The sequence below is a fragment of the Jatropha curcas genome, chromosome 7 (genome assembly GCF_041381405.1).
Source record: "Jatropha curcas cultivar XTBG-Jc1 chromosome 7, XTBG_Jcur_1.0, whole genome shotgun sequence".
Taxonomy (NCBI): domain Eukaryota; kingdom Viridiplantae; phylum Streptophyta; class Magnoliopsida; order Malpighiales; family Euphorbiaceae; genus Jatropha; species Jatropha curcas.
In genome coordinates, this window is record NC_143157.1 from 18883204 (window position 1) to 18904950 (window position 21747).

The 21747-nt window shown below is 33.1% G+C and overlaps 2 protein-coding genes and 1 long non-coding RNA gene across 6 annotated transcripts; 2 read left to right on the forward strand and 1 right to left on the reverse strand.

The window, feature by feature from the left end:
* Window positions 1-217: 217 nt before the first annotated feature.
* On the forward strand, window positions 218-3073 carry LOC105637022 (multiprotein-bridging factor 1a). The gene is made up of 4 exons (XM_012220423.3): window positions 218-436; window positions 1073-1156; window positions 2520-2602; window positions 2683-3073. The coding sequence occupies exons 1-4, from the start codon at window positions 295-297 to the stop codon at window positions 2800-2802; spliced, it is 429 nt and encodes a 142-aa protein (XP_012075813.1). The 5' UTR covers window positions 218-294; the 3' UTR covers window positions 2803-3073.
* A 5574-nt stretch (window positions 3074-8647) lies between these two features.
* LOC110009850 (uncharacterized) lies at window positions 8648-14314 on the reverse strand. 2 transcript variants are annotated; one of them, XR_002284727.3, is made up of 3 exons: window positions 13427-14049; window positions 10502-10653; window positions 8648-9446 (listed from the first exon to the last, which is right to left on the reverse strand). It is a non-coding gene; the product is annotated as an uncharacterized LOC110009850 (long non-coding RNA). The 2 variants fall into 2 exon arrangements; XR_002284726.3 differs by lacking the exon at window positions 8648-9446 and having other exon boundaries at window positions 10250-10653; window positions 13427-14314.
* Window positions 14315-15374: 1060 nt separating this feature from the next.
* Window positions 15375-17079, forward strand: LOC149494860 (uncharacterized). 3 transcript variants are annotated; one of them, XM_089723679.1, is made up of 5 exons: window positions 15375-15821; window positions 16001-16225; window positions 16350-16456; window positions 16607-16717; window positions 16836-17079. In XM_089723679.1, exons 1-5 carry the CDS (start codon window positions 15485-15487, stop codon window positions 16887-16889), a joined length of 834 nt encoding a protein of 277 aa, XP_089579805.1. In that variant the 5' UTR covers window positions 15375-15484; the 3' UTR covers window positions 16890-17079. The 3 variants fall into 3 exon arrangements, with proteins under 3 accessions (XP_089579805.1, XP_089579804.1, XP_089579803.1); XM_089723678.1 differs by having other exon boundaries at window positions 15377-15821; window positions 15947-16225; window positions 16350-16447; XM_089723677.1 differs by having other exon boundaries at window positions 15382-15821; window positions 15947-16225.
* Window positions 17080-21747: the final 4668 nt, after the last annotated feature.

Sequence of the window (21747 nt, forward strand, 5' to 3'; positions counted from 1 at the left end):
ATTCGTAAATGCTAGTTTTATAAATTTCTCAACACTAGAAATTTGATTTATGACGTTAGTTTAGGTGAACAAGCCCAAAGCTGAAAGCTATAAACAAACCAGCCCAAGGCCCAAGTACCTGACCGGAAGGGTTAGGGTAGGGGTTATCGTGCCACGTCATTCAGTGATTATATTCTGCTATTTTTGCACCATATATAAAGCGGACAGGAGAGAGAGGAGAGAGCGCATTATTTATCCTAAGATACAAGCTATCTTAAATCAAAGAGGGAAAAAAGAGAAAATTGTTAGAGAAAGATGTCTGGAGTTGGACCAATCTCACAGGACTGGGAACCAGTAGTTATCCGCAAGAAGGCTCCTACAGCCGCCGCTAAGAAGGACGAGAAGGTCGTTAACGCTGCCCGCCGCGCCGGTGCCGAGATCGAAACTCTGAAAAAATGTATACCTTTTGCTTTTTTTTTTTTTTTTTTTTTTTTTTTTTTTTCAAATTTCAGATTTTACTTTTCTTTTTTTTATTTCAGATTTTACTTTTCTTTTTTTATTTCAGATTTCTTAACTTATTTTTTTTAGCTTACTTCTATTGATCAATCGAATCGATGATTTCTTTGTTGACATTACTTTTATGATTTTGATGCTAGTGCTAGGTTCTTTTTTATTCATTGGAAAGCGAATTAAGGTTTCGGATCTATAAACGGTCAGTTGTTGCTAAGGGAATAAGGTTCTTCTTTTCCGTTTGTGGTTTTAAGGGATTAGGGTTTCTTACTCTGATATTTGTTTTTTCGTTTTCAAACTATTTTAATTAATACTATTCAACCATAACTAGATTTCGTGTAACTAGTCATAGCATTCAGTGGTCAGATTGTTTACACATTATTTTGACATTGATCACTATTATACAAGTAGAGAAACTAAAATGAACAGCTATTCATATATTCCTTATTACGGTAAGTTTTTATGGATTTATTTGTTCTGGGACCTTGAATAATAGCTGAAGCTGGTAGAAAGGAGGTGGTATGTGTCATGTAATTGATTGATACTTTTTTTACAAGTCTTTGTATTTCAATGTCACCTGCAGCCAATGCTGGTACAAACAAGGCCGCCTCTAGCAGCACTACCTTAAACACGAGGAAGCTTGATGAAGAAACAGAGAATCTAACTCGTGAGTTTTTTTTTTTTCTTGTAATTTCATCAGGTATATGCACGATGAGAATGATTTTCTGTGGCTTCTCTTTTGTTCATAGTGTAGTTGGGCCATGTATTTGATTGACCAATCATATGATGGATGAATAGGAATTGTAGTAATCGTACCTTTGCAGTGAAAGAACCCTTTTTCCATACATCTCGGTCTCATAGTATTGCTCATGTGTGCTTATGGTTTTCTATTTTTGTTTTGCTATGTGTGAGCAAAGCCAATGTAAAATAATTTTGCATACTAATCAAGCCATTGATTGGAAGAATGAGATGGTTGATTTGTTCAATAACAGGGTTTAACCTTTCTGTCATCACCTTTCCTTGGGTTTAACACAAGGTAGTTAAAAGCACAAGGCGCACTCAACCGATGTAGCACCCATTGCTTAAGTGGATAATGCAAACTAAGTGGTTGCTTCATCGAAGGAAGAATTAGGGAAACAAAAGCAAAAAGAATTCAGTAATGGAAAATGGAGTTTGACAAGAAGAAAGACTTACAAAGAAGAATTGCCATTAAAATATATGTACCTGGCTGCTGGAAGAATGATCTCCAAGAGTTCAAGTTTAATTGAAAAGTGAAAGTTGTCACCGAAGCATCATAAGAAAGTGAAAAGACTCTAGAAGTGTTATTTTTTAGGACTTCTGAAAACCCCTATGAGTGGGCCGTTCCTTCTTTCTGCTTTATATGAGGTGTGCGCTTAATTGCCAAAAGCGTTGCTTCATTGAATGGGCCTTGCTTTTGATATTTGAAGGTGCTACTCAACTTGTTGCTCCGTGCTTCGGCGCTTAAGAAAGCGCTTCGTTGCACTTTTGACTAAACTGGTTTAACATAAAGGCTAAAGCATCTCAGCTTATCTTCTCTCTCTCTCTCTCTCTCTCTCTCTCTCTCTCTCTCTCTCTCTCTCTCTTTGCCATTTCCTTTTCATTTTATATGGTGAAGTTTGTGAATCTATCTTTGCTTATCATTGAATTTTTAGGCAGGAAAGCTAAATGGAGTTGAAAATTTTGTTGTATTCTATTTTTTTTCTTTTCAGTAGCCATCTCTGGAATGAATAGCGTAGCCTTCAATCATGATGTTTAAGTTGATTTTGCTTTTCAAATTTTGCGACAATTCTGTTGTCACCTATTGTTGTTGATATGATCATTATGATATATTCATGTGCCTAATGCAGTTCATGTATTGTTACCTTCTCTTACACTATCTTAAAGATAACTTGCTGTACATATCCTTTTCTACTTCAATATACTCTCCTATTGGAAAAAATTATTTCAAGATGTGCTATTTCTGAGCATTGAAAGCATTCTGAAAAACCCTAGTTTCCTTTTCTTGTTAGATGGACGAGTGCCCACTGAACTGAAAAAAGCCATCATGCAAGCTCGAATGGACAAGAAACTTACCCAGTCTCAACTTGCTCAGGTATTTATCTGTCTCATGTTCATAAAAATCTTAATCTTCTCAGCTTGGGGAGTTTGTTAACAAAATGTGGTTTCATGCAGTTGATTAATGAAAAGCCTCAGATAATACAAGAGTATGAGTCTGGAAAAGCAATACCTAATCAACAAATAATAAGCAAGCTTGAGAGGGCTCTTGGTGTGAAGCTCCGGGGGAAGAAATGAAGTGTGACTTTAGAAAGACAGCCAGCCAGGATTTACAAAGTTATCCAAGTGTCTCTTGAGTCTTAAGATTGGTGGTGTACATGAACTTTTCTACCATTATTATGGCTCGCATGTAAGAACTAGTGTCTTTCTTTACGCTTTTTATGGGGACCTGTGATGTTGGAATTTGAATTTGACTCTTTGTTCTTGCATGCAATGTTGGTCTTATAAATAGTGGTTGTTTGTACTTTTGCAAGTGGTTAATGTGACATCAGGAAATTGTTCTTGTTCATTGGGAAATTGTTCTTAGTTTTTCCTGTGTTTTGACATTTTTTGTTGGGCGTAAGCAGTCTGCATATTTCCATTTCCATTTCTTCTGAATTCCAACTAATGCATAATCTTGCCCGATTGAGTACTTCTGTATTAAAAATCATGAGTGATATAGTGGGTGTGTGTTTGCAATTCTTCTCTTATTTTGTTCATTTGTTGGTGAGAATTGCTGGTTTATTACCTAATTTCTCTGACAATATTCTGGTTTATTGATAATTAGTGTTCATAATTTCTGTTTTTTAGGCCAACACCTCATATTTATGATATTTTTTTTTTTTTTTTTTTTTTTTTTTTTTATTTTTTATTGAGGACAATTAGAATGCCTAATTGACTTAATTGACTTTGACGATAAATAAGGGGGAACTTTACTCATGCAACTTAAGAGGGCTAGCAGATTAAGATTCAGTGCTTATGTTACGAATCATCTAAAAGTTGATCAGTAGGAAGTTATATGCAGTCGTTAAGGATTTTTGAAGGGCATTGACATAGTATCAAAATAATGAATTGTTAGTAGTATTAATTTGATGATATTAGTTGGGTTTATTTGTATGAAAACAGAGAACTTACCAGAATCTTGCAATGTGTCTGTCACTATGTTATTGACATTTGCTAGTGAGCTGTACAAATCGTATCTCATGGCCTTGCCTCACGTTGGAACTCAAAAGTCTAGTTTTGATTCTTTGGTTGGAAGTAGTATAAATCAAGGGTCTCTCTTCAGTGGGTTGGCTTTGCAATTCGATTCTCATAATATTCCATGACATAGTTTAGCATCTTCATTTATATAACAAATAAAGAGCAATACCAACTTTTAAGCAATTTCAGACATTCTCTTCGATTCATTATATAGATATAGAAAATATATAGATAAAGTTTCTATTTTCATCGTTTTAATTATATAGACGAAGTTACTTATTTTGGACTATAGCTAAAGGGTAAAGTCTAAATTACTCTTGATTTGCTTCGTTTAGAGTATTAACTTTTTAGAGAAAAACAAGAAAGTGATAGACAGTTCAAATATTGCATGTTATTAGTGCATAGCTGTGTTATCTTTCTCTCTCCATTTCAAGCCAAACTGCAGATAGTTTTGATGTTTAGTGAGTATTTTTTTATCACAAATTAATTGTGTCAATAAATTGTCAAAAAATGAGCATGGGATATATAAGTGGGGCATAGAAGATTGTTCACCAAATCTTTTCTAAATGTTCTTTTTGAAAACGGCAACGAAAAAAATGTTTCTATAAATTCTTCCTTTAGAAAATTTGGGATTTCAGTTAGAAAATCCTTGACCGCTTTCATCTCCAAAAATTCGCCTCTTCCACCAACTGCAACCTTAGAGATTGTTATCAAATGACAGATTCCACTTATAAATGTCACCTAAACACAAGAAAACTGCAATCACAACCTAAACACAAGAAAACTGCAATCACAACTAAAAGACGGAAAATGGGGAAAGATAGTAAGGTTTCATCTATTAAGAAAAAAATAGCGAAAGATTAGGAAAATCAGTTGGTATCTCTGTTGCTAAGGAGAAAAGAAAGGGTTATGGAATCAAATCTGTGACCTCAAAACAAACTTCCTTCTTGAAAATTGCCTCTCCCGAAAATAAATTTTCGCAATCCTCCATAAAACCAGCAAAAAAAAAAAAGAAAAAAAAAAAAAGAAAATCATTCAGGAAGATATCGAGTCCACTGAATCAGAAGAATCAAAAGAAGAGGAACTGATGAACTGATGATGAGGAAAGCAGTGCGAAGTATATAGACAGGTATGATCATGAGTTTAGGTCTTGATCCTGAAAAGAATACTACAACCAAGTTGTTAATCATGAAAAATTATTGATTGGAAAAAATGTTGAGTTTGATAAGTTAAAGGATCTTGGGTTGGACTTAGAACCTTGTTTTGATGGACTTATAAGACGATGTATGTCAATGGAGAGTATGGTATACCCTCAATTAGTTAGGTTATTTTATGTAAACTTGTATGTAGAGAACATGAAAAGAGACGACAGAGAAAAGATTAATGTGGTGTCAATTGCTAAAGATATTAAGTTTAAGACCAATGCGAGTGTTTTACAATGTGTTGGTAAGATTTATTTTGGTGGTTTTGATTCTGTTATTGAGGACGTTGAATACCCTGAAGGTTATGATGTTTTTGCATTTGAAGAGAAGTTCTTGGCACAAGATCGTGCAAATGAGGAGCTTGTTAGAACTAAGATGAAGACAATTCTTAAATTGCTTCATTTAATTATATGTGTAAACATTTTGCCCAAATATGATAGCAAGGATAATGTTACTGAAGGCGAAAAATTTATTTTATGGTTTATATTAAGCATGTACCAATTAGTTTAGTGGGCATAATTTTGAAGAATATTGCACACAATCATAAGATTATGAGGGCATAAAGGTATAAAGTCAAGAAAAGTTGCATTCATTTGCCTTATGCAAGGTTGATTCAAAGTGCATTGTGGCTGCTGGAGTTGATGTTAATGGAGAATATGTAAACAATATTAGAGCAATTGAAATAATTAATGGCAGACATCTGAACTTTTATAATATTGTGAAGACTAGAGATAAGTGGTGGATTTTTGTGAAGTGTGACGAGGATAATGATGTCATAGAGTGAAAACTAGATATGAGAAAATGACTTTAAAACAGGTGGTCAACATTCCAAAAAGGGCTACAAGGGCTACCATCAAATACAAAATGGTCATCTGAATTTATGAAGAAAATGAATGCAGTTTTTGAATTAGTGCAGAAATTGGATGAAAAAGTTGATGATACCAAAGCACGAATTTAAGAAATTAAAGCAGAGGTGATAGAGTTGAAAAATTCTGTACAATGTAATATCAATATAATTGAAGTACCTAACACTCCTCAAGGTGTGGGGAAGGAGAAAAATAATTCTCATACTGGAGCAGAGGGGGACAAAGCAGGAGATAATGATGATGATGAATCTCATGATGTAGACAATGAAAAAGGAAAGTATCCTGAAACTACAACAACAGTAGATGAAGATGAGACACAGCTTGACATTCAAGATCCTATGATACACAAATTATTAATAGATTCTGTTGATGAACTCCCAAACGCAAGTGAGATTATGAAAGACACATTGAAACATTGTTTTCTGTTTTTAGCTTGAAATTATGTTAAAGTGTCCATATTTGTGCATTTATATTGTGTTTTTGTGTATCGATTTTGTTTTGTTCCAACTATGTGTTTGTTGGCTTCAATGTGATTTTGTATATGTGAACAATGACTTGAAAGTGGACACATTTTGTAGTATAATTAGCATTCAATTTTTGTAATTGCACATACTTATTTTATGGTGTATTTTGATGTCTAATTTGCACACATTTACTTAACACAGGCTACTGCTTATTTTTTTTTATATATAGTTAGATGGAAGAAATGCGTGTATTGATAATATATATGCAGTACTCGATATAAAACCACCCATATTTGCAATGTTTGAGCACATATTTATATTATCCACAAGATGATTTGAAGTAATTTTTTACAAAGATAATTGGTGCACTTTTTAAACGAAAATACCACATTTTTTGAACTATTAAAGGGGTCATTTACTTTTAAAGCATATGAAACTGCTCTCACATGGCAAATATGTTCACAATAGGATATTACACTATTACTGCTGCTTCCTTGACTATTCTTGCATTAACTTTAATTATAGTAAGCAAAGTACCGTTTCTTATCCAACTAAGCTTGGACATGTGGAAAATTTTGTAATTGTTCCTTCCAGAACATTTCAATATTTTAACCATATACGTCTGTAAAGTCCAAAACACTTTGTTTATGTCACTTAGAGGAAAAACATCAAAAGCTTTAATAACTTCTAAAACTAGTTGATCTATATTGGTACGAGCCTCTTGATGTTTTATTGAGTCAAAGGCTCTAAAACAACCAAGGTTCAGGACGTTCAAGTCTAGACTACTAGGAGGTTGGCCTACCAAATATATATTTAGACCAAGTTCTTTTGCAATATTTGCAAACTCAACGTCTCCATCATATATATGTGGTTTAACTTTATCTTGTTGAATAAATATATATTAGAAGTATGTGTTGGCCATTTTTCTTTGATAGAAGGCAATAAGTTGTTGATAAGGCAACCATGAATAACTACCTTTGTGATTGACAGAATAGGTTTTGTCTCTATTGTGACCATTGTATGATTCTTATTATTTCTTTTAGCAGGAGCAGTGTAAATAAATGGCCATATTTCTATCTTTCCGTCAAATTGAATTTGAGAATTAGAATCAAACCTAGGGCGTGCAACTGCAATAAGGAACATAATTTTTGGAGTTAATCTCTTGCTCTTACATGTGCGTATAGGTAGTATTTCATCATTTAAAAGATAAATTTTTTGAGTTTCATTGCACATGAAAAACTACTTCTTATTTATGTAGATTGTGTCATGCATGTTGATAAAAGATGGATTGCTAGTGATTGTAATTGTAACAATTATGAACAAGCAAAATTCAACTCTTGTTTTTTGGTTCTCTTCCTTAAGTAGTTGTTTAATTATCTTCGAGTGTGGAATAATGTCATCTCTTTTTAACATTCTGTGCATTATTGTTAAAGATACATGCAATTTATGTGCTAGTGACTGTTGGTTCATTCAACGTCTGAGTGGTATTCTGTCCGTTGAAATTACAACAAGCTTTTTATCTCCATTCCAAAGACTCTTCGTCCATTTGTAATTTGTGCATCATTCTTTGCAATATGTCAAATTCTGTAAACCGACCCTTTTGAAATAAATAATGTGTATGCAATTTTCTCGATGAAGAGGAAATTTAACGCTCTTTGTATTCTAAAAAGAGCATATTTTCACTAAATTTTTTATTTCTTTTGTCATATTCTTTTTTCTTTTTTTTTTTTTTTGTGCTCCCTTCTTCATACAAGTAATTATGCCCGAAGGGCATTATGTGAATTCAAGCTCTTCATCATTATTTGATGACTGTATATTTTCTTCTGCATTTAAATTGATCAATTCCAAGGGACCAATAGTAGGAGTGAGCACATTTTCTGAAATTGTGGGCAAATCAGCAAGTTGCAGGTTCGGTCGAAGGGATATAAACTGGAAAGAATTTAAAGAGACAATTAATGCTATAAAAAATTTGGCCCCAAAATTAAATTTGTAAATATTTCGTTTAGCCTTTGATTTCTCACCAAAATTGTCGCACTAAAAATGGGAGACCAAATTTAAAATTTTGATTAGAATATAAAAGTTAGCGTTAATTGGGAAAAAAGGTGGAATTTTGCTATACTTCATCCTTTAATTATAGGTATAGGTCATCAATTGTGTTTATGAGAATAAATTGGCATGATATATTTAACTTTCAAAATAAACATTCAATTAATGCAATGTTAAAGGTAAATAGAAAAAATTTGGTCAAAAATTACGATTTACCTTATTTTTTAATCCTTGTGCAAAGTTATTTGTGTCTATATAAATGAATAGGAGAGAGTATATTCTTAGAATATATTATGATGATATGAATTTATGTGTGGAATTGAGATTTAAAAAAAATGAATTTATGATGAGATATCAATCCAGAATTTAATGTTTCCACATCACCAACAATCCATCTAAAGTCGTTTGATAAAAAATCGATAGAAGAAGAAGATTGTGACCCAAGATGAATGATGTCTTTCCAGGATAGGGATAATTTTCTCCATAAATTACTTTCTGAAACATCATTAGTCAATACCTCCTTGCTATGTTTGGACTCAGACCTTTTTTTTCATAAGAACCCACTTTCTATTTTAGACCTCCACCACCACTTTCTAAGTAAGGCTGAGTTTTTCATTTTACAATCATGGAGTCCAACACAACCTCACTTTTGTTCAATCCAGTTGTTTCCAAGCAATCTAACACAATGATTTTTCTCCTTCAATGCTTTTGCCCCAAAGGAATCGCCTCTGAATGCTTTCAATCCTCTTGATGACCACCTCTGCTGCCCTGAAATAGCTAATAGAGAGGTAGAGAAGAACGCATAGATTTTATAAGAGTTATCTTACCTCCCATCCAAGAGGAGAGCTTGTTTTCCATTTTTGAATGACTGGCTGCCAAGTCTTGATCAATCTGGGGTTACATCTGATCGGAGTACTTAGATACTCAGATGCAAATTTTCCAAATTGGCATTTGAAGATAAGAGGCTTAGCAATTCAGTTCATCCTCATTGATGTTGACTGCCAAATAGTTGGCTCTTGTGAAAATTTATCTTGAGACGAATAAAGAGTTGAAAACATAAAAGATAACAATTTTTAAATTAGAGATTTGATCCTTATCAGCATAGTTGAAGAAGATAGAATCATCTGCAAATTGTAGATGAGAGACAAGTATCCGATCAGAGCCAATTTCTATTCCAGATAAATGACCCTTCAAGATAGAATTCTGAATTAATAGATTCAAGCCTTCAGCAACTACTAGAAAAAGAAAAGGAGAGAGAGGGTTTCTTTTTTGAGACCTCTCTTCATCCGAAATTCTATGATAAGAGAGTCATTTGCAAGGACAAAAAGTCTAAAACTTCTCAGTTAATTTGATTATCCAAGCTCTCCACTTTGCACGAAATCCATTTTTTCCATCATTGGGATAAAAAATCTCACTCTACTGAATCGAATGCTTTAAAGATTACACCTTTGAATTTATTAAAATAATTAATATCTGCCGAACAATACCTATACGTACTAATTCTTCCTATTAAAATAAAATTGAACAAAACTCAAATTTTCTTGTTATTTAGTTATTACAATAATCACTTCTATTTTAGTTACCTTAAAAAAATATATAAAGTTCTATTATGAGAAGAGAAAAAAAATATTATCGTTTAATCCTAACATTTGTTTGTCATATAACCTTACAAGGCTTTGCAATCCGATTACTATCTTTCACTCAAGTTTCTTAAATTTGCTTAAATTTGAAAGAAGGAAAGAATAAAAGAAGTTTCTTTAAATTTAAAATAAGAAATAATAGAAAAGTGAACAAAAGTAGCATATAGCATTGTTTTTCCATTTTTGGGTTTGTATTTTGTTTTAAATTTCAATAATTCATTTAGGGACACTGCATGTCTGTTGTTTTTTGCTCGAGTATGCAGAAAATATTCAAGCCTTTGCGCAGATGTTTTCCAAAATGTGGAAATAAAATTTTATCACATCTACATTAAACAGAGGTTGTTACACTTTCTTCATAAATTACCTAATCTAGAATCTCTGGAAAATTGATAAGATAGCCTTTTGAAGAGTGAATATTTAGTTATTCTTAATATTTTGAATCCTAGAAAATTTAGGTTCTAGGTTAGTTGACCAGTCCATTAGTTTTTACCAGGTAGGTATATCAACATGCATGACACTGAAAAATCTTATCATCGTACCGCTCCAGTCCTTCAGATCTGCAACTTTAGCAGGAACGTAGAAGTGGTAAATTGCCTTGGATACTTTTTAATGAATGCTGCTGTTTTGGAGAAGAGTACAATCTTTTATGTTGAGGATTTCCTAGAAGATCTGGAGACGCATCGTAGAAGATCTGGAGACGCAAAAATATATCAGTCATCATAAGTAGGCTTAACGAGCTGTTTGATTAAGTTCATAACAGCTACTAGTAGTCATTGTATTGAAAATTTGTGATTTTCATATCTTTATTTTGTTGTATATGTCAAACTCTTTACAGTATACTTGTTATAATGTGTGATTTCCATCAATTTTTTGTTATGAATTCCAATTCATCATTAGTTTATTTGGACCCCTTTTCAGAAGAAAAAAAAAAAAAAATATATATATATATATATGTTTGGACCATTACCAAGATATTATTTATTAAGATTTGATCAGCCAACAATAATTACATAATAATTTTGTCTGATATTCAGGAAAGAGATCATCAACTTCAAATATTATTTTGTATTGATTTGAAGTTTTTTAATAAAATTCTACTATATTTATTATATTAAAAAAAAAGTTATTGGATTTTACCTGATTATATATTAGCCGAATTATGAAGTGGGCTTTGGGTTTATTTGGGCTAGTGGAATGGTAGATAAATATTCTTTACTATTGATTCAGGGTCTTACGCTCACCCAAATACTATTGTCAGTTTTTTTAAAAAGAATATTAGTGTGAAGTGTCAAGTTTGACCCTTTGAAACGGTTAGCAAAAAGCATATGCTAAAACAGAAAAAAATCTAATAAATATAAGGTGAATTATACGAAATATAATGGAATAAAAGACATGTCCCGCTTGATTCTAAAGTAGAATGCACTCTCACTTTGTCTAAACTAAAGCATCTTGCTTTTGACTAACTTGTTTTTTTATAGTTTTCTTAAAGCATTTGTCTCATCAGATCAATAATTTTGTCTAAAGCAACTACGGACTCGTTTATTTCATTGAGTGGGTGGAAAACTGATGTGGTATAAAGCATATAAGTTTCTTATCTTTAACCATGGAAAACATAAAATAGTTAATAAGAAATAAGTAGGAAAACCGTAAGCTGTGACTTTATTTCATACATAGATCTATAATTGAAATGTAGACTCTAAGAAATTTCTTGCCGAACACATTACGATTTGTTTGATAAAATTAATTGTTTTTGTTGTTTGTTTAATTGTTTTAGTACTGTTTAACTGCTAATTATTATGAAAAGCGTTTAGTATTTTGATTAAAAGCTATTTAAAAAAATTATTGTTGAATACAACTATAAAGTTAAGAGTTATAGTTAAGACTTAACGAGTTTGTATCATAAATGGATTCACTCGTTTATGATATAGATTAAATAAATCATATAACAAATTGACTTACAAATTATCAAAATTCGTTTAATCAAATGTGTCACGTGAAGACTTATGATCAACTGATCCACCCTAATACATTAGGTATTATCAAAATTCGTTTAATCAAGCAGTCACACAAATATGTAAACATATTAATCTAGTCGTCCGACTAGTTTTATGCTCACGCAGCCAGTCATACAAATGGCAAATCACCGGCACTCACAATCATTAACATCTTCATATAATCACATCACGTGGAAATTAGTCAGTGGAGTCACCGAACCCCCGATGAGCCGTCCTCCCACATGGCTCATCCTCTCACATGTGCACCAGGGAGCCGATCCCCCATACTGGCCGACCGATCTAATCCTCACTTGACTAGCCCTCTCATTGTTTTTCTATCCTCTCTTTTCTTTTTCATACCAACAGGAGGCAACCCGGTCGTCTCCATCAAATCTAGATCATCAGGCGCTCACAACAGGAGGCCACCCTGCGGGCTGCGATCAAATCTAGATTATCAGGTGCGCCCAATAAAGAAGCCAACCTGTGGTTAACAGTAACGGTAACAGAAGGTGCACACGGGGGCGCCGATCTCCCATTTACCCGGCCGACGGTCCAGTTTCATAATTCATCATAATCAGGATCCATCCTTTTTCGACCGTCCTCACAAACCTATGGTGACCCACTTCATCCCAATTCCACACAAGCAAAGCACAGCAATATCACAACACAATTAATCAAACATTGCAATCAAATGCAGACATATTAATCAATTAAACATCGTTATGCAATGCGCAATTAAACATCCATAATCAATGCAAATAAATAATTAAATAAATAGTATTAGCAGTTAACAACAATAATAAAATGAGTAACAATATTAACAATAATAATGAAAATAAATAAATAAATATGTAAATAATTAAATGAATAATAAAAATAATAAATAATCAGAACACTATATTTATTATGTACCAAATTATAGAATTTATTTAAATAAACTTATTAATTATATTGTTAATTAACACTAATCTAAATTCTACCGAAATTTCGGCAGCATTTCCCCTAAAAATGGGATTATCTACCTGCTTAAATATCAACAATATTATACCCATCAACCATTACACACACAGCCCATCCATCGGGCAATCAAACAAATTAATTTCCCTTCCTCCGTCCAAAATAATCACATCAACATTTAATCGTCAATGTCAAGCTTCAACTTATTATATAACATTAAGTAAATAAATAAATAAGCAAATAAGTGAAAAATAGCTATTTATTTAACCTCCACACATAAGTCAATGATACTACTAATTGCTCTAAAACTATTCACTTGTCTAGGCCTTAATTTATAACTTCTCCTAACAATATTTATCCAAGTTCCTAAATTAGCTTACATCAATATTATACCGATTGCTTCTTAACAAAATTATATTTGTTTGATTATTCATCTAAATTCAATTTAATTAACTAATATTTACTAAGTTTATAATTTATACCGAAGATAAAGAAACTGGTCTTAGAACATACCAATCGAGAATCGGGCGACGATTCCACGATCAGCGCGAAGAGAAGAGCATTCTGTCTCTCGGGGCCTCGCCGGAGTGTCGCCGACCGGTCACCGGACCGCTGCCGCCGACCGCCGTGTACGGTGGCCAGAAAATCATCCTTTCCCAGAAATTTGCAACGATCACATCATTCAACTCAAAATTCACCAAGGAGTCCGTTTTTGGCGTTAATTTAGTGAGGTCGGTCCTTGATTGGCCGGATCGGGCTCGACAGCCGCTGCATCTCCTCCACGCAAGGTTGCTCCTCAAAACATCGATAAATCCACAAATTGTTAGAGGAAATTCACTCACAGCGTGGTAGAGAGTCGATTAATACCCGCTTCCTCCGCTGGGGCCGCCGGAAATGGTGTGGATCGCCAAAGATGGAAGAGGAGACAGTCGCGTGGGAGAAAGCTCCATCCGCGCCGCTGCAGGTCCGTTCAACGTGAAGGGAGGCTGGGATTGAGACCACTGGCGTCGGACGAACCGATCGCCACTCCGTTTTGGTCGAGTGGTGGTCGGAGATCGAAAGGAGAGGGAGGAGGGTGCTGTCGCGCGAGGAAGAAGAAGGAGGGAAAGGAAGGGAAAGAAAAGAAAGAAAAAGAAAAGAAGGGAAGGAAAGTGGGCTGGGCCATTCCGATTCGATTCGAGCCGGTTTGGTCCGATTTAGCAATTTGGTCTCATTTGTTTGGTTTTCGAGTTTTTCACTCGGTTTTTGGATTATTCGAAAATTTAACTGTTCTCGATTCAAAGTTTTCGACATTATATTTGGGCTTGGGCCCAATTCGCAAAACTTGAACTCAAATTAAAATTGTTCACTATTTACGGCCCATACCGTCAAAATTTCAAATTTTTGATTTAATAAAAATTCAACGGTTTCGAAAATAAAAATTCAGGGTGTTTCACATATAACTCCACTTCGATATATTTGATGATGATAAGAGAATAGTTATAAATAAGTTTGAAAAAGGTGTATGAATAATAAAAATACTCTCATGATGAGTACATGTATAGAATTGGTAGGCATTAGTCGTTACCCATTATACTAAAACGGGTTTATTCATGGATACTCTAGATACTTTATCATTTTTAGTAAAAAAAAGGTAAAACAGGTTCAAATTTGAATAATTTAAAATTTATAAATATTCTATCTGTTTAAGAAATTTAGATTGTATGAATAATAAAATTTTAACCATGTCTGAATACGGATACTTAAATAGATTAAAACACTTATGGATAGTGATTTTCTAAACGAGCACAGAGGTAATTTAAAATTCACGAATACAATATGGCTTCGATCCTTAACTTAAATGTTAGATCATTTTTGAATTCAAATATTTGATACGATTAATAAATAGATCATGTGTTAATCTGATTGAGTTGACCCGTGGGAATTTAATTGATATCCCAAACTTTTACAGAAAATGGAGTTTGTAATATATTTTTTTTCAAGTAGTCTCATACTCACCCAACAAAAAAACAACCAAAGGAATTTTTTTTACAAAGAAAATCTAATATTTTAAGAAATCGAGCTGAACAAGATTCTGTTCAGTTTTTTTAGTTTTGTTATTCTACTTAAAATTTTATATTTCATCAAACCGAAATACCTAAAAACAACCAAATTGATTGAAACAACCAAATTAAACAAATATTTTTTATTAGAATAAAAAAACTGTACTATAACATTAACATTTGAATTCAGTTTGATTTGATTCAATTTGTTATGTTTTAATTTTAAATTTTGGATTCTTTTATAAAAAGACTAATTCTGAGTGAAATGATTAAAAATTCAGAATTATAAATTGAATCAAATTAAATTTTGAAATGAACCGAACCAAAGTTTTAAATGAGAGCAATTCAATTCCTTTTTTACATATATATCAAACCCAATAGCAATCAACCCTGGCCATCAAACATTGTACACCAAAATTGTGAAAGTTGTATTTTATTTTTAAAAAAAATTCATTGCATTATTACAAGTATTTGAAAGTGAAGAGATATATGTACGCAATGTACATCTAAAAGCAACAAGCATAAGAAAATGGATTGTTTTGTGTTCCATGAAGAAAACTCAGTCCAAACCCATCCGGCTACAAGCCTAAGCACAACAGATACATTTAGCTCTGCGACAAATTCTGTCTCTTTGAATTCATTTTCCTACTCAAATTCAACTCCAGATTATTCATTGACAATTGACACTGCTGAATCATGTACTGGTTCAGTTGAGGAGGAGGTTCAGGCTCCCGCCGAGTTCTACAAGTCTTTTCCATCTTCTCCCATCTTAAAGCAAAGAAGCATGAGAGCACCGGGACTGAGATGGACTACTTCTCTTCATGCTCGATTTGTCCATAGTGTAGAGCTTCTTGGCGGCTCTGAAAGTATTTATATTTACCTTTACTATTCTGTTTTTCTGTTTCTTGATTTCTTAATTAATGAATACTACTTCAAAATTTTAAAGGTTGATTTTTTATTTTTTTTTCTTTCTAATGGGTTTTGATTATAGGAGCTTCTCCAAAATCAGTTCTTTCTCTCATGGATGTTCCTGATCTTACATTAGCTCAAGTGAAGAGCCATTTACAGATGTACAGAACCGTAAAGCAGGTAGACAAAGTAAGATATCTTTCTCTTGAGGAGGAGGTTCAGGCTCCCGCCGAGTTCTACAAATCTTTTCCATCTTCTCCCATCTTAAAGCAAAGAAGCATGAGAGCACCAGGACTGAGATGGACTACTTCTCTTCATGCTCGATTTGTCCATAGTGTAGAGCTTCTTGGCGGCTCTGAAAGTATTTATATTTACCTTTACTATTCTTTTTTTCTGTTTCTTGATTTCTTAATTAATGAATACTACTTCAAAATTTTAAAGGTTGATTTTTTAATTTTTTTCTTTCTAATGGGTTTTGATTATAGGAGCTTCTCCAATGTCAGTTCTTTGTCTCATGGATGTTCCTGATCTTACATTAGCTCAAGTGAAGAGCCATTTACAGATGTACAGAACCGTAAAGCAGGTAGACAAAGTAAGATATCTTTCTCTCCTTTTTTTGCTCTCTAAGATGTTGGTAGGCAATGTTTGGGACAAGATTTAAAATCCATGAATTTTTCCAAATCTGAGATTAAAACTTGAAGCGGTCTGCACCTTTTTTTGTTGTTCGTTATTCATTCTTCAGCAAGAGCTGATGAAGCCTCGCTTCTGCCACTGTGGAACGCCTTGTTGGGTGCGAACTTCAAGGACTGAATGGAATCCTGGCTGGAAGTTTGTTGCATGTGAGAATCGCAAAGTAAGATTTATGTTTTTAAGATTGTTTTTTTATTTTTTTTTTGTTGAAAGTTATAAATTTTGTGTTTAATATATTTTGATTTGATTTGATTTTAATATGAAATGGGGGAAAAATGCAGCATGATCGGAGTCAAGGGTGTGATTATTTTGAGTGGATTGATCCAGTAATTTGACTGTTTAAGAAGGTGAATAATCTCAAGGATGAACTGTGAAGAAGGTCAAGAAAAGAGAGCTAAGTACTGTGTGGCTAAGAAAATATAAATGCGGTGTGATTGAGATTCGTTTTGTAAAATTATATTTCAGTCTTTGTGTAAAATTATAATTTAATTGTCATTTATAAAGTAATTTTCAACTGAGTCCAAATTTATCTTCCCTCAAAACTATAAAAAGAGAAGCTACTTTCTGTACGAGTGATTGCACAACTTCAGTGATGACGTGTAAAGTGGAAGGTCAAGTTGCCATTTATTTTGGGGCAGTTTAGCACTGTTAATTGTAAAGTTGCCAGCCCGACGTCATCAAATGCTTGGTGAAATGCCCTGAAAGAGATAAAGAAGGCTGCCTAAATTGGATTTTTTTTTTAATTTTTTTTTGCAGAATTGGGTAGCTGTAATGATTGTAGTCTCTCATGTTTGTCCAAATGCAATTCTTTCAACTAAAAAATCTGGGACATGGAAGAAACTTTCAAGAAAGGAAAAACAGAGTAGGTCTATAGATGTCTATATTAGCATTTTGGCGAGATTAAACAAATTTGGTTCTGTTGCTTATACTTGTTACAGAAGATTAGCAATTGCTTTTAGCTTGATTCCTGTCTAAAACCATGCCAAATCTAAAACAAATTGTAAAACAGTATCAACAAATGTACAATCTAAAATAATCAATTATAAAAATAAAAAATTCCCAACATTTTATTAATAATTATTTTTTCATACTTCAGTTAAAAGTTCTATTATCACCCAATATTTCGATTTCATCTTCTAATCAATAACAATGTTTTATTAACAATGTTATCTAAGTTATTATCGCTCAAACATTGAGATTTATTGTTGCCCATATTTTGAGATTTTATTCTCAAATCTAGTTCTAAGCTATTATTATCACAATATGGTGATTTTGTTTAACGTCTTTTATTATTTGGATAATTATATATAAAGAAGTACAGATCTCATTTCCAATAAAAGTAAGAAATTTGAAGATAATCAGATCGGACTTGTAAAAAGACCATGGAGTTGAATAGTGACTATGAATAGCCACCAAGTGGAGCAAGCGATCGCCTATGACCCAAATATTATACTCAGTCAACTCGATTAGATACTTCAAATCAAAATTGTGTTTTTTTATTCTTTGTATAAGTGTTTTATTATTAGACTTCATATACAAAAATATAGAAACATATTAATTTGTATCTCATGTACAGTTTCCAATTAATGAAATTTTTTTTATTTCTTCTAAAAAAAAGAATGATTTTTTATGGAAGGGACGAATTTTTTATTTTGGAATTGCTATTCAATAAAATTTGAGTTTGTTTGAGGGGGGAAAAACATTTTTATATTGAATAAATTTTTCATTTCTCATAATATTTATATAAATTTTTAGAAATAAAACTCACATATAATATATTAAACGACAAATCATTTACTAGACACGATTTGTATTCTAACCCATCACATATTATTTTGACCCCCTGAAAAAAATTTCTGGCTCCGTCACTTATTAACCTCGATCTTTATCTTAGCAATTATGTTTAACTATGAAGATGTTGATTTGGATTTCAGCTATGAAGATGCTCTGTTTTGTCTTTCGTTGTTCTTTTTGTATAGCTTTGTCTTTGCTTTCATTGTTCTTTTTACGGTGGTGTTATTTCCAGAGGGACATTATTAATACTAGAATAGTGTTTATTATTAGGACAAAATTCCCTTCCTACTCACTGATTTTCCTCTACTTATTCTCACTCACTTTCCTCAATTTATTCTTTCACCATTATAAAGTTTTAAGGTTTAAATTTTCTTTTTTATTTGATTTGAATACAAACATGAACCTACTACCAATTTTATTAGAAACAAGCATCTCCTTTTACTATGGCAACTTCATTATCAAAACACTTCAAATTCGTTAAATTTTTGTGAGTTTCTCCTTCAACAATCCTTTAATCAATCTATTTTGTTCTTGATTTTCGCACACAATTTCATAATTGATATCAAAGTCATATATACTTTCATCAAGCAACAATTTTAATCCTTTCCAGTTTGGCTTACATTTCTAAACCCACATAAACACTATTAATTATGTTTAGGGATGGAAGTAAGATGGGTTTTAGGGTACCCGTTCCGTTCTGATCTGTTCAATGATGGTGTGGATAGTTATAAATCAGTTTGGGATGAATCTGGGTAGTAAAACTATTACCCGCAATGGATATAGGTAGAGTATGGATATAAGAATTTGGTTATCTGCTACCCTTTACCCATTATAATAAATACTCCCTTTGTCCCAAAATATAAGTCGTTTAAGCTTTTTGCACAATGATTAATGAAGCAATTAATTCTCTTAGATTATAACAAAATCAATGGTAAATTGACTAAATTATCCTTTATCTCAAAACCAATAATTACTTATAAAACTATTTATTATATCTAATTTAAATAAGGCCTAATGCATAAATTTGCCCTTGAACTTTCATCATTTATCCTAATGGCCCCTTGAACTTTGCGGGGGTTCTATGATGACCTTGTACTTCAAATTCCTTCAATAACCTTGTCCCCCAATATTGGAAAAAGCAAGTGTGTTACACGTGCAATGACAAGGAATTTACAATGACATGTATATTTTAGTTTAAGTCCACATCAGAAATAAAATTTGACTGTATAATATTTTACTTTCCCCTTTCCCTATTTCCCTCCTTTATTTCCGTCTCTCAAAAGCTCAAAAATTACTTGAGACAAGAAACTCCTCTAATGAGATATTGCCCATTCCCTCAGTGGCTTCCATGTGCGTTTTCTGAAGAATATTCACAATAAGATACGGAGGAACAAAAGGGATTTTTGGGAAGTCTCTTAATACTGCATTGGGAAGAAGAAATCGACTTTTTGTAGGGATTTGTTTAAAGGTTAGTAAAGCTTCAACTTTTAAATAATGGGAGAGGTTTTAAACGAGTCTGAGATTGACACATTGGTTTTCTTTTTCAACCCTAGGGTTTCTTGTTATTTGATTTAAATGCAGGGGTTTTTATTCCCAGTTCATTTAAGGTTTGTCCTTAACTTTAAATTAGAGGGCTGCATGCGTGGTTTTTTTGTTATTTTGGGAAAAATTATGTCCTTTTTTGATGTATGGAATTTGAGATTTCTGTTGTTGCATAGTCATTGTAATATTTTAAAGCAATTGTTTGTCCATATGCCTTTGTTTTATGAAATTTACTTGTTTATCTTATATTGCATTGCATTCCAGGATGTGAGATAAAATAGTCTATTTGAGGTGGTATCATGGTGGTTATTTTGAGTACTTACCTGTTAAACATTATATTGGTGGGCAAGTTAGTTTTGATGAGGAAGGGATTGACTGTGATTGTGTGTCCCTAGTTGAATTGGAAGCATGTGGTAGGGCATTTGGTTATCGTAATATAGATAAAATATATCATAGGTGGTACTTTGGTGGAGAAGTGGTGTATTTCCAATGGCTTGGCTGTGATGATTATGTATTTGGTGTAGTTAAAAATGGCGCAACCGTGGATATGTTTGTTGAGCAGTTAGTGGACTTACCAAATGTAATTGAATTCCCTACTTTAGGCTATGGTGAAGGGGATGGGAAGGGGCACGATAATGTAGTAAATGTTAAGGGGTTAGTAGAGGGAATTAATATAAATGAAAAAGACAGTGAGGGTTAGAAGCTGCAGTCAATGTAAATAAGGGAGAAGTAAATGGGATAGGTAGTGAGGGGTTAGAAGAGGGAGTTAGTGCAAATGAGGGACAATTTAGTGGGATAGGTAGTAAAAGGTTAGAAGGAGTTAATGTAAATGAGGGAGATGTAAATGGGATAGGCAGTATGAAAGTAGAAGAGGGACTTAATGCAAATCATGGAGATGTCAATGGGTTAGGCAGTGAGGCTATTGTCAGTGATGAATTGAATAGAAGTGATGTTAATATTAATAATAACGAGGGGTTGAATTGTAATAGCAAGGGGGGACCACTTGAGAATGAGGAAAATAATAGAAATAAGGGTATTGTCCACTTAAGGCAAAGGGCAAATATGGAAAAGGGAAAGAATATAAGTGTTGCTCCGACTATTGACAGTGATAGTAGTGAGGATGATGATAGTGTAGATGAAGATTACACTGTTGAAGAAAGTAGCAGTAAAGCAGATGATGAAGCTTCTAATGTTGGGGAAGAAGATATAGAGAATGGTAATGATGTAAATGATGAGTTGAAGTCAGTTAGAGAGAGACTTAGGCAATTTAAAAGGAGAAATAGAGCACCAACTGGAGAAGAAATTGAAGATGTACCTCTAGGAGAGACAGTGCAAATTATGGATTTAGGGGTGAAGATCACTTGAATCACAATTTTTAGGTAAGACAGGGGGGAATGAACCATACACACATAGTTCATATCCTGACAATAGGGTAAGTAATGATTAAGGGGATGAAGATAATGGAACCAGCTCTTTGAGTAGAAGGGAGAGGAAATTGTCCTATGACCCTAACACAGTTGTTCCATACTGGAAACTTGGAATGATTTTTATAAATGTGCAGTAATGCAGAGAGGCACTAAGTAAATATGTTGTAGTTAGGGGTATAGATCTTACAATCAGGCCTCATGATCCTACTAGAATTAGGGCTAAGTGCAGAAAAGGTTGTCCTTGGCTTCTCTTTGCTTCAAAGGATTCTGCTTTTGAGAACTTTACAATTAAGATCTACACCTAAGCATGGCCATATTACGGTTCCCAGAATTAGAACCGGTCCGAATTGAAACCGGAACTGGTCCGAACCGGAGGTATACGGTTCGATTCCGGTTCTAATATTTTGGGAATCGCAAACCAGCGGTTTTA